Below are 15,399 nucleotides of genomic sequence, written 5' to 3' on the forward strand. Positions count from 1 at the left end.
TGTGGCACCCCCCCCGTGGTCATGTGACCCAAGTTTGGACCTGATTCGTATTTATGACGGTTGCAGCGTCCCCGGGGGTCATGCGATTCCCCTTTGGCGACCTAGCCCGCAAAGTTGACGGGGTAGAGCCAGACTCGCTTAACACCCGTGTCACTAACTGAACAACTGCGGGGGTGACCTAACCATTTGGGCCCGTTCCCCACAGAAAAAAACACACCGGGAGCCAGAAAAACTGGGTGGGCGTGGCCAACTCAACATCACTCATGCCCAGCCACATGACCCCTCCCCCAGCCACGCCTACCCAGCCGTCATTAGGGCAGAGAACCGCTTGTTAAAAAACACCAGGAACCAGTGCTGGCTGGGGGATTCTGGGAGTGGAACTCCAGCCCTCTTAAAGCCTCCTGGAACTCCAGCCCTCTTAAAGCCTCCTGGCTGGGGGATTCTGGGAGTGGAACTCCAGCCCTCTTAAAGCCTCCTGGCTGGGGGATTCTGGGAGTTGGAGTCCACCCCTCTTAAAGCACGCTGGCTGAGGGATTCTGGGAGTGGAAGTCCATCCATCTTAAAGCCTCCTGGCTGGGGGACTCTGGGAGTGGAAGTCCACCCCTCTTAAAGCCTCCTGGCTGGGGGATTCTGGGAGTGGAAGTCCACCCCTCTTAAAGCCCCCTGGCTGGGGGATTTTGGGAGTTGGAGTCCACCCCTCTTAAAGCACGCTGGCTGAGGGATTCTGGGAGTGGAAGTCCATCCATCTTAAAGCCTCCTGGCTGGGGGATTCTGGGAGTGGAAGTCCACCCCTCTTAAAGCCTCCTGGCTGGGGGATTCTGGGAGTGGAAGTCCACCCCTCTTAAAGCCTCCTGGCTGGGGGATTCTGGGAGTTGGAGTCCACCCCTCTTAAAGCATGCTGGCTGAGGGATTCTGGGAATTGGAGTCCACCCCTCTTAAAGTGGCCAAGACTGAAAACTGCTCTACAGGTTCAGTTGATAAGGTTCTGCTTGGAATTAATCAAAAAAAATTGGAAATTAGAAAAGGTTGTGCACGACACAACATTCCTTGATTGCGTGGGATAAAAACGCAGGCAAACCGAAGGCGAAGCAGCCCCTCACCTCAAAAATATGTTATTGCATTGCTTGCGAATATACGCCCGAAGGCCCAGGAATTTTCCGTAAACCCGGTGGAGGATGGTCTTGAGGTATTCGCGTTCCCTGGGGTCTTCGCTGTCGAACAATTCTAGCAGCTGGAGGAGGGCAAAAGAGAAGAAAGAGCCTTGCCAAGGATTCGGAAAAGGTTTCTGGCTTCATGACCTCAAGTTATTAAAGGCCTCCTAATGGGCAAGGCTAGAATTGTCCTCTTCTCTTCTATTCCTATCAATATTCTATTCCATTCCATTCTATTCTCTATTGTTATTGCTATTGCTATGCTATGCTATTCTGTATTGTTATCCCTATTCTATTCCTATCAATATTCCATTCCATTCCATTCTCTATTTTATTGCTATTGCTATGCTATTGTATTCTCTATTGTTATTGTTACTGTTATTGCTATTCTATTCTTTTCTAATCTATTTTATTCTTTATTGCTATTGCTATTCCATTCAATTCCATTCTCTATTTTATTGCTATTGCTCTGCTCTGTTATGTTATTCCATTCCACTCTACTCTATATATTCTTCTATTCTGTTCTGTTCTGTTCTAGTCTATATATTTATTCTATTCTTTCTTTCTTTCTTTCTTTCTTTCTTTCTTTCTTTCTTTCTTTCTTCTTTCTTTCTATCTACCTATCTATCTATCTATCTATCTATCCATCCATCCAATCACCCACCCACCCATCCATCCCTCCCTCCCACCCACCTATCAATATCTATCATCTATCTATCTATCTATCTATCTATCTATCTATCTATCTATCTATCTATCTATCTATCATCTATCTATCTATCATCTATCTATCATCTATCTATCTATCATCTATCTATCTATCTATCTATCTATCTATCTATCTATCTATCTATCTATCTATCATCTATCCATCCATCCATCTAATCATCCACCCACCCATCCATCCCACCCACCCACCTACCTCTACCCATCCATCCATCCATCCAATCACCCACCCCTCCCACCTACCTACTTACCCACCCACCCCTATCTATCCATCATCTATCATCTATCTATCTATCTATCTATCATCTATCTATCTATCTATCTATCTATCTATCTATCTATCATCTATCTATCTATCTCCATCTATTTTATCTGGAGCAGAAGGGACCTCCAAATTCTTCTAGTCCAACCCCTGCCCAAGCAGGAGACCCTACACCATTTCAGACAAATGGCTGTCCAGTCCCACCCTGATTTCTAGCCATAAAACCCTCCCTTTCCCTCTCACTTACCATCAACACGAATTTCTGGTCTATGTAGCGCTTGGCCACTGAGGGCTGGAAGTCTGGACTTTCAAGGAACCGGAGGAAAAATTCATATACAAGCTGGAAAGAGAGAGAGAGAAGGAAGCCATCAAACCCAACTCAACTTTCTTCTTCCACTGGGAGGCAAAGACTGGAAAAGATGGATGTTCCCCCAGGCCCTTTCCCCCAGCCAGTGATACCTCCAAGCCCATGAGCCTCTCCTTAAGGGGACATCTCAAGGTGGCCTCAGCCTTCCGTCCTTCCCAGGGGGGTCAAATGAGGACCCAGATTGTTGGGGGTAAGAAGCTGGCTCTGTAAACCGCTTAGAGGGGGCTGTAAAAGCACCGTGAAGCGGGATATACGTCTAAGTGCTATTGCTATTAATCTCATGGCCTCCAGGAGGACTCTTACCTGCAGGTGGGGCCAGGACGGTTCCAGGTTTGGCTCATCTTCTTCGGGATCGAACTCGGGGTTTTCACTGGGTGGAAGAATTCGGAAAATGTTGACTGAGATCTGGAGGGAGAAGGGAGAGATCACTCAAAACCTGGAAATGAGACACCCCTTCAAGGTCAAATGAGCCAACCAAAACAGACTCCTTGCAAGATTCAGACCCACAGCTGAGCCCCAAGAAAAAAAATATATAACGGGAGAGAAGCAACCTAGAACTAAGGGGAAATTTCCCTACAGTGACAACAATTAACCAGTGGAACAGCTTGCCACCAGGAGGTGTGGGCGCTCCATCACTAGAAGCTTTCAAGAAGAGACTGGACTGCCACCTGTTTAAAATGGTGTAGAGTCTCCTACTTGAGCAAGTGGCTGGACTAGAAGACCTCCCAGGTCCCTTCAAGCTCTATTCTGATTGAAATAGTAGAGGATCTCCTGCTTGAGCAGGGGGTTGGACTAGAAGACCTCCAGGGTCCCTTCCAACTCTATTCTGATTGAAATAGTAGAGGTTCTCTTGCTTGAGCAAGTGGCTGGACTAGAAGACCTCCCAGGTCCCTTCCAGCTCTATTCTGATTGAAATGGCGTAGGGCAGTGATGGCGAACCTATGGCACGTGTGCCACAGGTGGCACACGGAGCCATTTGTCAGGGCACGCAAGGCACTGCCCTGTCAGCTGGCCAAGGCGCATGCGCGCGCTGGCCAGCTGAGTTCACCCTTTTTTAAAGCCATTTTTCACCCTCCTCCTCCCCAGGCTCCCGCCCCCCCCGGAGGCCCTCTGGAGGCTTCATGAGCTTCCGTGAAGCGTCCGAAATGTAAAAAACCGGCCCTATGAGCAAACCGGAAGTTCGGGGACGGACTTCTGGTTTGCTCGAAGGGTTGTTTTGAGCACTCCGAAGGTTTCAGGGACCATCCGGAGGCTTCCCTGAAGCCTTTGGAACGCTTAAAACGACTCTCTGACTTCCGATTTGCTCGGAGGGTCGTTTTGAGCGCTCCAAAGGCATCAGGGAAGCCTCCGGATGGTCCCTGAAGCCTTCGAAGCGCTCAAAATGACTCTCCGAGCAAATCAGAAGTCACTTCTGGTTTGCTCAGAGGGTCATTTTGATTGCTCCGAAGGCTTCAGGGAAGCCTCCTGAAGGTCCCTGAGGCCTCCCGAGGGCGTCCAGGGGGGCGGGGCAGGGGAAGACTCTTTTTGCCCTCCCCAGGCTCCTATAAAGCCTCTGGAGCCTGGGGAGGGCAAAAAAAGCATGTAAAAAGGGGGGGGGAGCGCCTGTATTGCGTGCATGCGCACTGGGGGGGTCGCACATTGTATTATGGGTGCGGCACGCCCACACACGACCCCCCCCTGCGCTCCCTTCACTTATGGCACATGAGCCAAAAAAGGTTCGCCATCGCTGGCGTAGGGTCTTCTGCTTGAGCAGGGAGTTGGACTAGAAGACCTCCAAGATCCCTCCCAAACCTGTTATTCTGTTTTTTTCTTTTAATATACATTATATTTTGGGGGGAAGGTGTCTTAAGGTCAGTGTAGACTCCTAGCAACTGCCTGGGCTGGTCCCTGCAGATTTTTTAGCAAGTCTTTTCCAAAGTGGATTGCCATTGCCTCCTTCCTAGGGCTGAGGTAGAGTGCCAGGCCCACAGTCAGCTGGCTGGCTTTGTGCCTAAGGCGGGACTAGAACTCACCAATGCCTGGTTTTCTAACCTGGTGCCTAAACTACAACCCCAGGCTGGCTCCCTTAGCCATCTATTGTGTCATTTTACTTTAATTTTAAAAATGATTAAACCAGTATTAGTTATAAAGCAATTATACATTCGTTTGTTTTACTAATTTAAACAATGAATAATGAACAAACACTCACTGTTTCTTACATGTTTGCATGTTTATGAATGCGGCCCACTAATTACCGTATTTTTCGGAGTATAAGACGCTCCGAAGTCTAAGATGCACCTAACGTTTGGAGAGGGGAAAAAAAAATCTGCCTCCCAGCAATTTTCCTCCTTGCAGCAAACAGCAGCAGGGATCGGAATGGGCGGAAAATGGGGCGTGCAGAGGCCGAAAACAGGGCATGCAGAACCCAAAAATGGGATGCGGAGGCAGAAAATGGGGCAAGCGGAGGCTGCAATAAGCAATGGCAATCCCTGCAGCCTGAAACAGCTGATGGTTGGGAGGCCGATCCAACTGACAATCAGCTGCTTGTGCGAATCAGGCTGTGCTGAAGCTGAAACTGAAACAGGCTATTGTCTGTTTGCTGCAAGGAGGCAAATTGCTGGGAGGCAGATTTTGTTTTCCCCTTGTGCTAAAATTGAAACTGAAACAGGCTGTTTGCTGCAAGGAGAAAAATTGCTGGGAGGCAAAAAAAATTCCCCTTGTGCTAAAATTGAAACTGAAATAGGCTGTTCGCTGTTTGTTGCAAGGAGGCAAATTGCTGGGAGGCAGATTTTGTTTTCCCTTTGTGCTAAAATTGAAACTGAAACAGGCTGTTTGCTGCAAGGAGGCAAATTGCTGGGAGGCAGATTTTGTTTTCCCCTTGTGCTAAAATTGAAACTGAAACAAGCTGTTTGCTGCAAGGAGGAAAATTGCTGGGAGGCAAAAAAAATTCCCCTTGTGTTAAAATTGAAACTGAAATAGGTTGTTTGCTGCAAGGAGGCAAATTGCTGGGAGGCAGATTTTGTTTTCCCCTTGTGCTAAAATTGAAACTGAAACAGGCTGTTTGCTGCAAGGAGGCAAATTGCTGGGAGGCAGATTTTGTTTTCCCCTTGTGCTAAAATTGAAACTGAAATAGGCTGTTTGCTGTTTCCTGCAAGGAGGCAAATTGTTGGGAGGCAGGGGCCAAAGGGTGGGGGCTGGCAGGTGGGTGGGGCTACATTCGGTATATAAGATGCACCCAAATTTTCACCCTCTCAGTGGAGGGGGGGGGAAAGTGTGTCTTATACTCTGAAAAATACGGTAACACATTTTATGTAGTGCGGCCCACACATTGGAATTTTAAACTCCTGTTTTTCAAACTATTGGAAGACTGGCAGCTTATGATTAGCTCTCCAAATGATTTAAGTGCCGAGATGGAGCGACTTCTCAGATTCCCCGAAAACACAATATAAAAGGAATCCGATCTTTTCTTCCTTATGACAGCATCTGTGTCATCTCCAGTTCAGCCTCACCTTCCATTGGATAAGTCTAACGATGAGTAATGCTTTGGATAAGTAATTCTGTTTTTCCATTCTCTTTCTCGTGGTTTCCTCCGGCTTCCTTTCGGAAGCAACGCATCAATATATAAAACTCTCCAAGGCTAGTTAATTACCTCAAATAACAACCATTCATTTAGTGACCAAAGCTACAACGGCGGTGACAAAAGTGACTTCGGACTGTTTCTCACACTTACAACCGTTTTGCAGCATCCCCGCGGTCGTACGATCAAAATTCGGATGCTTGCCAACTGACATGTACTTACGACGGTCGCAGTGTCCCGGGGGTGTTATATGATCCCATTTGTGACCTTCTGACAATCCAAGTCAATGGGGAAGCCAGACTCACTTAACGACTGCATTGCTCATGTAACAACTCCGCTGATTCCCTTAACAACGGTGACAAGAACGGTCATAAAATGGAGCAAAAAGTCAGTTATCAACCGTCTCGCTTAGCAACAGAAAGTTGGGCCCCTACAGCAGTCGTAAGTCAAGTCACTACAACCTGTAGTGCGAGATCAAGTTCCTACCCCCTGCATTTTTTTGGCCAGCCTTTTACCATCTTTTTCCTCCCCCGTTTTTGATTGTACAAAATACAAGAAAAGAAAAATAGGAAATAAAGGGAAGTTAAGGGAAAGGGAAAAGGGGTGGTGGAATACAAGAAAAAGAAAGAAAAGGGCTTCCAACTCTTCCTAGTACAGTACAATATAAACACCCTCCAGACTCCACATTTTGCTTTTACATATTAATATATACTAGCCATTTAGTAGACTAGCCATTTAGGTAGGGACAAATATTACTTTCCTGGGATCCAGGATCACCGTAGATGGGGACGGCAGCCAAGGAATTAAAAGAGGCTTGCTCCTGGGGAGGAAAGCTAGGGGAAATCTAGACAGCATCCTAAAAAGCAGAGACATCACCCTGCCAATCAAAAGTGCGTCTAGCCAAGGCTGTGGTTTTCCCAGTTGCAATGGATGGCTGTGAAGGTTGGACCATAAGGAAGGCTGAGCGCCAAAGAATGGAGGCCTTTGAACTCGGGTGCTGGAGAAGAAGACTCCTGCATTGAGTCCCTTGGACTGCAAGGCCATCCAACCGGTCAGTCCTAGAGGAGATCAACCCTGGCTGCTCTTTAGAAGGCCAGATCCTGAAGAGGAAACTCAAAGACTTTGGCCAACTAATGAGAAGGAGGAAGGACTCCCTGGAGAAGAGCCTCATGCTGGGAAGGATGGAGGGCAAAAGAAGAAGAAGGGGACGGCAGAGAAGGAGGTGGCTGGATGGAGTCACCGAAGCAGTAGGCGTGAGCTTAAATGGACTCCAGAGGATGGTAGAGGACAGGAAGGCCTGGAGGAACGTTGTCCATGGGGTTGCAATGGGTTGGACACAACTTCGCAACTAACAACAAATAGATATAGACAGAGAGAGAGAGAGAGAGACAGACAGACAGACAGACAGATAATAGATAAATGATAGATAAAGATAGAAAGATAGATAGATGGACATATAGATTATAGATAGATAGATAGATAGACGTATAGATTATAGACAGATAGATAGATAGATAGATGTATAGATTATAGATAGATAGATAGATAGATAGATAGATAGATAGATAGATAGATAGATAGATAGATAGATAGATAGTCAGACGGACAGACAGACAGACAGACAGACAGACAGACATATAGATTATGGATAGATACATAGAGATAGAAAGATAAATAGATTGAAAGATAAATAGTTAGAAAGATAGATGGGTAGATGGATAGATAGCTAGATAAAAAGAAAGAAAGACAGAATGATAGATTGAGAGAGATGAGAGAGAGAGAGAGATAGATAAGATTGTCGGACACAACTTCACAACTAACAACAACAATATGACTAGCCATTTTTTGTACGACGACAAATCTTTCTGATCCACAAAGAGGAAAGTTTCATTGTTTTCCCTTCACAGGCAGAGGGCTTGGGAAGCCTTTTACCATCTTGATGATCTCGGGATAGAGGGGCTCAATGAGGATGCCACGGTTGGTGGCCACGCACTCCACCAGTTCGTTCAGGGCTGCCCGCTTGATCTCCTTGCCCTTCAGGTCAGCCACGCAGTCCAGGAAGTCAAAGACGATGGAGCACTGCTGCAGCTTCTTGCACAGGAGGTCGTGCAGCTCTGAAACAGGAGCATCTGCAGGGGGAAAGCAGAGGATTGACATGCGGTCCCTCAGGAAGAAGCAGAGGCACCGTGGGAATTCACAGAGCAAGAGCACTTAGACTTATATGCCGCTTCACAGTCCTTTTACAGCCCCCTCTAAGCGGTTTACAGAGTCAGCCTCCTGCCCCCCCAACAATCTGGGTCCTCATTTTACCAACCTCGGAAGGACGGAAGGCTAAGTCAACCTTTAGGAGGGAGGGAGGGAGGAAGGAAGGAAGGAGCAGCAATACCACTTAGACTTATATGCCGCTTCACAAATGTAAAAGATTGGCCGAAGGATGAGGCCTTTATAGCCCTTTCTAAGTCAGCCTCTTGCCCCCAACAATCTGGGTCCTCATTTTACCCACCTCGGAAAGACGGAAGGCTGGGTCAACCTTTAGGAGGGAGGGAGGGAGGGAGGAAGGAAGGAATAGCACTTAGACTTATATCCCGCTTCACAGTGCTTTCTTGCCCTTCCTCGGAAGGACGGAAGGCTGAATCAACCTTGAGCCGGTCAGGATTGAACTGCTGGCAGTCGGCAGGATTAGTTTGCAATACTGCACTCTAACTACTGGGAAAGAAGGAAGGGAGGGAGGGAGGGAGGAAAATAGCAATAGCACTTGACTTATATACCGCTTCATAGTACTTTTACGGTTTACAGAGTCAGCCTCTTGCTCCCAACAATCTGGGTCCTCATTTTACAGATCTCAGAATGAAGGAAGACTAAGTCAACCATGAGCTGGTCAGGATCGAACTGCTGGCAGTGGGCAGAGTCAGCCTGCAATACTCCATCCTAACCACCGCGCCACCAGGACTCATACAATAGGATCCTACACGAGAAAGCAGAGGCCCGGTGAGAATTTACGTGGCACCCCATATGACAGAGGCCTCATATGTTGAAGCACATACATGTCTGTCTCTTTCCCTTCATTGCAATCCAGCTGGGTGACATGACTGCAGTAACATTCATTCCTTTCCATTATTTTTTTTAAAGAAAAGGGTTTTTTTTTTGTTTCTCATACATTCACAAATATACATTTCTCCTAAATATCATTAGCCTTTAAGATTTATGCTTCCATTCTTTCCCTAAAGATATAATACTATATTCGAGCTTTCTTTCTTTCTCCTACTCTCCCTTCTTCTCTACTTTCTTTTTTCCTCCTCTCCTTTCTTTTTTTTAATATTTTTTTTTTATTTTCAAAACAAACACAACACATATTATTATTATTATTATTATTATTATTATTATTATTATTATTATTATTATTATTTATTCACATTTCTAAACCGCCCCCTCTCCCAAAAAGGGACTCGGGGCAGTGTACAGTCCACAATAAATCACAGATAAAATACAAATATAAATAGAGCTATAAATATATGTATGTATGTGGAGGAGGTTAAAATTAAGAGTCCTGTACAGAAGAATAAATATGAGGCTAAAAGCCCTAAAAACAATTAAAACTAAAACATTACCCTTAAAATAACCAGATGAGAATATACTACCAGGAGTTCATAGATGTAACATTTATAATCATGCCAGGCCAGCTAGTCGGAACAGGTGAGTCTTCAATTTTTGACGGAAGGAGCGGAAGTCCGAGGTGGTTCTAATGTCGGGGGGGAGGTCATTCCAGAGGGTTGGGCCCATCACAGAGAAGGCTCTACTCCTCGGCGCCGCCCGCTGGCATTGCCTAGTGGACGGCACTTGGAGAAGGCCCTCCCTGTGAGAGCGGATTGGCCGCAGGGATGTATGTGGGAGGATGCGATCCCGCAAGTAACTAGGTCCTGAGCCATGGAGCGCTTTAAAGATAGTAATCAGGACCTTGAAACGCACCCGAAAAACCACAGGTAGCCAGTGCAGCTCGCGCAGGAGCGGTGTTACGTGGGAGTATCTAGACCTCCCCATGATAACCCGCGCGGCCGCGTTCTGGACTAGCTGCAGTCTCCGGGCGCGTCCCAAGGGAAGCCCCATGTAGAGAGCATTACAGTAATCTAGGCGAGACGTCACCAGCGCACGAGTGACTGTGCGTAGGGCATCCCGGTCCAGTAGGGGGCGCAATTGGCGCACCAGGCGAAACTGGTGGAACGCCCCCCTTGCCACGGCTGCCACATGGTCATCCATTGACAGCCGGGCATCTAGGAGGACGCCCAAATTGTGCGCCCGTTCCACAGGGGGCAGTAGCTCATCCCCTATGGCCAGCGATGGAGTCAGCTGGCTGAACCGAGGTGCCGGAAGCCACAGCCACTCAGTCTTGGAGGGGTTGAGTTTGAGTCTGTTGTCCCCCATCCAGACCCCGACGGCTTCCAGACACCGGGACATCACTGCGACAGCCTCGTTGGGGTGGTTTGGGGTTGAAATGTACAGCTGCGTATCATCAGCGTACAGATGGTATTCAACCCCAAAACCACGGATGATCTCGCCCAGCGGCTTCACGTATGCATTGAACAGAAGGGGCGAGAGAACCGACCCCTGCGGCACCCCACAAGAGAGTGGCCTCGGGGTCGATCTCTGCCCCCCTGTCAACACATATTGCATCCGGCCGGAGAGGTAAGAGTCGAACCACCGTAACACGGTGCCTCCGACTCCCATCCCCTCCAGCCGGCGCAGAAGGATACCATGGTCGATGGTATCAAAAGCCGCTGAGAGATCTAATAGGACCAGGATAGAGGAACAACCTCTATCTCTGGCCCTCCAGAGATCATCAACCAACGCGACCAAGGCTGTCTCAGTGCTGTGCCCGGGTCGGAAGCCGGACTGGCGTGGGTCTAGATAATCGGATTCATCGAGGTGACGCGGAAACTGCTGCGCCACCACATTCTCAACAACCTTCGCCAAAAAAGGGAGGTTGGAGACTGGACGATAATTAGCTAGCTCCATTTGGTCGAGTGAAGGCCTCTTGAGTAAGGGCCTCACCACCGCCTCTTTCAAGAGGTAGGTAAGGATCCCTCACCCAACGAGGCGTTCACCAGGCCCAGAGGCCAGCCTCGTGTCACCTCCCAGGATGCCAGTACCAGCCAGGAGGGACACGGGTCCAATGAACATGTGGTGGGTCGCAGCCTTCCACGCAACCTGTCTAAATCCTCGGGGGCAACAGAGTCAAACTCCTCCCAGAGTGGACTCACAAGACTCACTGTTGATGGCCCGTCCAGACCACTGGAGGGGGCCCATCCGCTCCGGATCTGAGTGACTTTGTTCTGCAGATATTCTCCAAACTCCTCTGCTCTACCCTGTAAGGGTGCCCCCCGCGTCTCTTGCACCAAGAGGGAGCGGGTGACCCTAAACAGGGCGGCAGGGCGGTTATCCGCAGACGCAATAAGAGCGGCACAATGTCTACGTTTGGCCGCTCTCAATGCCACAAGGTAAGTCCGTAAATAGGCTCTTACCTGTGTTCGGTCAGACTCGGAGCGTGAGGACCTCCACCTGCTCTCTAGACGTCTCCTCTGGCGCTTCATCACCCTCAGCTCCTCGGTATACCAAGGAGCCCGGGTGGGTCGCTGCCGTAGGAGAGGTCGCAAAGGCGCAACCCGGTCCAAGGCCCCAGCCGTCGCCCTATTCCAAGCGGCCACTAGGTCCTCCGACCGAGCGCGGGTCAGGGCTACAGGTAGCGGCCCAAGCTCCGACTGGAACCTAACTGGTTCCATCAGATGCTTGGGGCGGTACCAGCTTGGACAAACTGGTTCCACCTCCTCGCGGTGGGGGGTAGCGCCAGGGAAGTCTAGCCGGAGACAGGAGTGATCTGACCATGACAGGGAAGTAATGTCTAAGTCCCCTATTCCCAGATCACTCGTCCACTGCTCAGATACAAAAACAAGGTCCAGTGTGTGGCCACCTTCATGTGTGGGGCCCTGAATTAGTTGGGTCAGGCCCATGGCTGTCATGGAAGCCATGAACTCCCGAGCCACCTCGGATGCTGCTCCCGTCGACGGCAGGTTGAAATCCCCCATAACCAAAAGTTTGGGGATCTCCACCGCCGTCTCCGAGATCAGCTCGAGGAGCTCGGGCAGGGCTGCTGACGTATAGCGAGGAGCCAAGTATACAATCAGCAGACCCCACTGCCTCCCTGGGCCCCATTTCACACCAAGTGACTCACACCCGGGTATCTGAGAAACAGTGAACTCCCTCGGCTCTAGACCATCCCGTATAACCACTGCCACCCCTCCACCCTTACCCAGGGCCCGGGGCTGATGAAATGCAATCTTTCCTTACATACTGTAGATAGTATATCAGTTGGTTACAAAAAGGCTTTCATGCATCTCTTCCACAGTCAACAAACATAATTCATATTAACTCAAGTATTTTAACTCAGATATATTTATACATGTTACCATCATCATACCTCCATTTACATTTGACTATAATTGTTTAAACGTCCTTCATCATAAAATATGCCAAGATTTAATACATAACCACATACTGGCATTTCATTTACTATTTCCAAAATCCTCTAATAACACTGAATCCTTATGTCCTATTCTAGCTAAACATCCATAATATTTAATAACAAAGTTTTCTAATCCTTCTTTCCAAATCACTGTTTACAATATACATCCAGTTTCCTTGTGTTGTACTCATACATATATATACGTTGTTATCATTATCCCTCCTTTATTTAACTATATCCTGTATCATAACATTTCCCCCCTAATATTCAAGACTTAACTGTATCTAACTTAGTTCTTTTTTATTAACCTTTATATATAACCAAAAATAATTCAAACCTTCCTTTCATAGGTACCATTCAATATTCATATCCAATTATTACTTATCATAACACTACACATTGTATACATTATTATCAATTATTTATTTAACTATATCTATTGTCACTAAATTTCACTAAGTTTAACTAGTTTTAAATTATACTCTTCCATCTATCAACCTGTATCTTTCCAGTAGCAAAACAGTCTCATGTCTTCTGCCATTTGTGGTGTCAGTCCTCTAATCATCTCCTTAATCAATCCATTGTTCTGTTTTCATATTTTCTTTACTCTGATGTATTTTCGGGATGGCGTTTGAGCGGATCTGTATTTACATACCACTCTTAAGTTCCCTCTTCTTCCTTTACATTAGAGTGATTCCACATACAAGATCTTTTAAATACATATTTGGGTATTAATACCATTCTATTTTCTACCTCTTTCTCCTTTCCACTGTTTCTGAAGACCAGAGCTGTTGAGCATTGCATGGGGAAAGCCACATCTCTAGCTCAACAGACCTGGGAAAAGCCCCCTCCCTTTCTCTGGGGGGCTAACTGCGATCAAGCAGCATCACCCAACAGCAATTAGCAGGATATTTTAATTACGGTGCTTTTACACCACACTTCAAAGACGGCTCGTAAAACTTTATCGCTAGTACTGTATACGGAAATATCACAATTCAAAGTTGGGTGGCTTACAACTCGTGCATTTTTTTTAATTTTTTTCACAAGCTTATCAATGGGTGAACTGTGTGGCCCCTGGGTGTCCTACATTCTAATACAAATAAAACAAATAGTTATTAATAGATATAAATAATCAATATTATTATAAGTGTTAGCACTGTTGTTGTTTTATTATAGGACAAGGTAAAAGCAATAGGAAGGCAATGCACAATGGAGAATTACAAAGGCTAAACAGGAAAGCCCATAGAGAAGACTTTATATTGTTATGTATGTTATGTATTTTGTTTTTTCTTGTGGTGGTTTTTTTTCCTGTTTTTAAAGATTAAAACATTCAATTAAAAATATTTTTATAAAAACTAATAGTTATTAGTTTTAATCATAGTTGGTAGTCATGGTTATTATTTTAACCAGCCTATATACTTCTAATAGTAATACATATTTATATTAAGTTGCAATTATTCCATGTTTTCTCTTATTATTTCTCTTATTTTATGATATAAAAGTGTATACACTGATATTCCCCTTTTCTCTTATTTCTAGCTCTTATTCTAACTTTTCATCATGTCATCCTTTGTTAATAAACATTTTCTTTCTATCTTGCCTAACTTCTAGTCATGTCACCTACCTAGAAAAAAGGAGAGAGGGGAAAAGCAAAGAAAATCAGAACAACAACAAAAAAGAGAAATCATCTATCCATCGTCTCTTGCCTGCTTCAATACTTTTAATTGCTATGCTTCTTCTCTCTTTTTTTTACTTGTCTCCCATATTCCTCTCTAGGATCTTTATTTCTTGCTGCATCTACTTCTTGGCTGTTAAATCTAAGTATTCCCCCCCCCTCTCCTCTCCTCCACTGCCTAGTTTCCAGAATGTCTACCCAGACCCCTATCTCCCTTTCAAAGGTATTTATGCTAGGAGTTCTACCTGAAACTTATAAATAAAGAGAATGTATATTTAATCATGCATGTATTAACCGCAGCTAGAATTGTATTTGCACAACATTGGAAAAGTGTAGCGATCCCTATTGATGAGAAGGTGATAAGGAAAATATTAGCATGTGCAGAAATGAACAGATTAACATTAGCAATTAAGGAGAAAGAGCAAACTGAATATTATATGATTTGGGAAGTGGTTGGAGAATAAAAAAAGAGTTTGGAAATAATGAAGGCTAATAAATAAGTAGAAAATATATTAAGATAGTGATATAAATAAGATGAAAACTGTTAGTATTTGTATGATGAGAATAATGATGTTTAATGTTAATACATGGTTATCATCACTAGAAGATATTAAGAAGAAAAATGGAGAGTTTTATAATGTTTAAATGCTTAATATATTATAATATTAAGTTTAAATGCTTAATATATTATAATATTAAGTTTAAATGCTTAATATATTATAATATTAAGTTTAAATGCTTAATATATTATAATATTAAGTTTAAATGCTTAATATAATATTAGGTTTAGGGAAAGAATGTTAATAAGAATGTGAAAGGATGTGGCAAATGAGGAACGATGTTGCACAGAGGCGTTTGTACCCAGACGAGGCACTGCCTAAGGAAAGACGGAATGTTTATTTTTGTAATTGAAAAATAATAAAATAAAATAATTTTTAAAAAGGTATTTTCCCGTATCTCCAATTCATTTTTCAAACCCATGCATTTTTTAAAGAGTTATTCTCCAAAGCACCTGAAGGCCAGACAAGGAATAATGGATGGAAACTGACCAAGGAGAGATTCAACCTAGAAATAAGGAGGAATTTTCTGAACAATCAATCCATGGAACAGAAGTTGCCTTCGGAAATTGTGGGAGCTTCATCCCTGGA

At 45.4% G+C, this 15,399-nt stretch overlaps 1 protein-coding gene across 5 annotated transcripts in view; it reads right to left on the reverse strand.

Annotated features, from left to right (window-relative positions):
• Positions 1–15,399, reverse strand: part of PPP2R5B (protein phosphatase 2 regulatory subunit B'beta) — a 53,091-nt gene that overhangs the window by 21,122 nt on the left and 16,570 nt on the right. For all 5 annotated transcript variants that reach the window (XR_014176612.1, XR_014176613.1, XR_014176614.1 and 2 more), the window contains exons 2-5: positions 7,995–8,191; positions 2,810–2,911; positions 2,387–2,479; positions 1,101–1,231 (exon numbers count right to left, since the gene is read on the reverse strand). Coding sequence is in view for 1 of the 5 variants with exons in the window: in XM_081968486.1 (XP_081824612.1) it covers positions 1,101–1,231; positions 2,387–2,479; positions 2,810–2,911; positions 7,995–8,191 (523 nt within the window). In the remaining 4 variants the exon portion in view is untranslated. The remainder of the gene's footprint in view (positions 1–1,100; positions 1,232–2,386; positions 2,480–2,809; positions 2,912–7,994; positions 8,192–15,399) is intronic.

The sequence above is a fragment of the Natrix helvetica genome (assembly GCF_964273705.1).
Source record: "Natrix helvetica genome assembly, chromosome: 16".
Classification (NCBI taxonomy): domain Eukaryota; kingdom Metazoa; phylum Chordata; class Lepidosauria; order Squamata; family Natricidae; genus Natrix; species Natrix helvetica.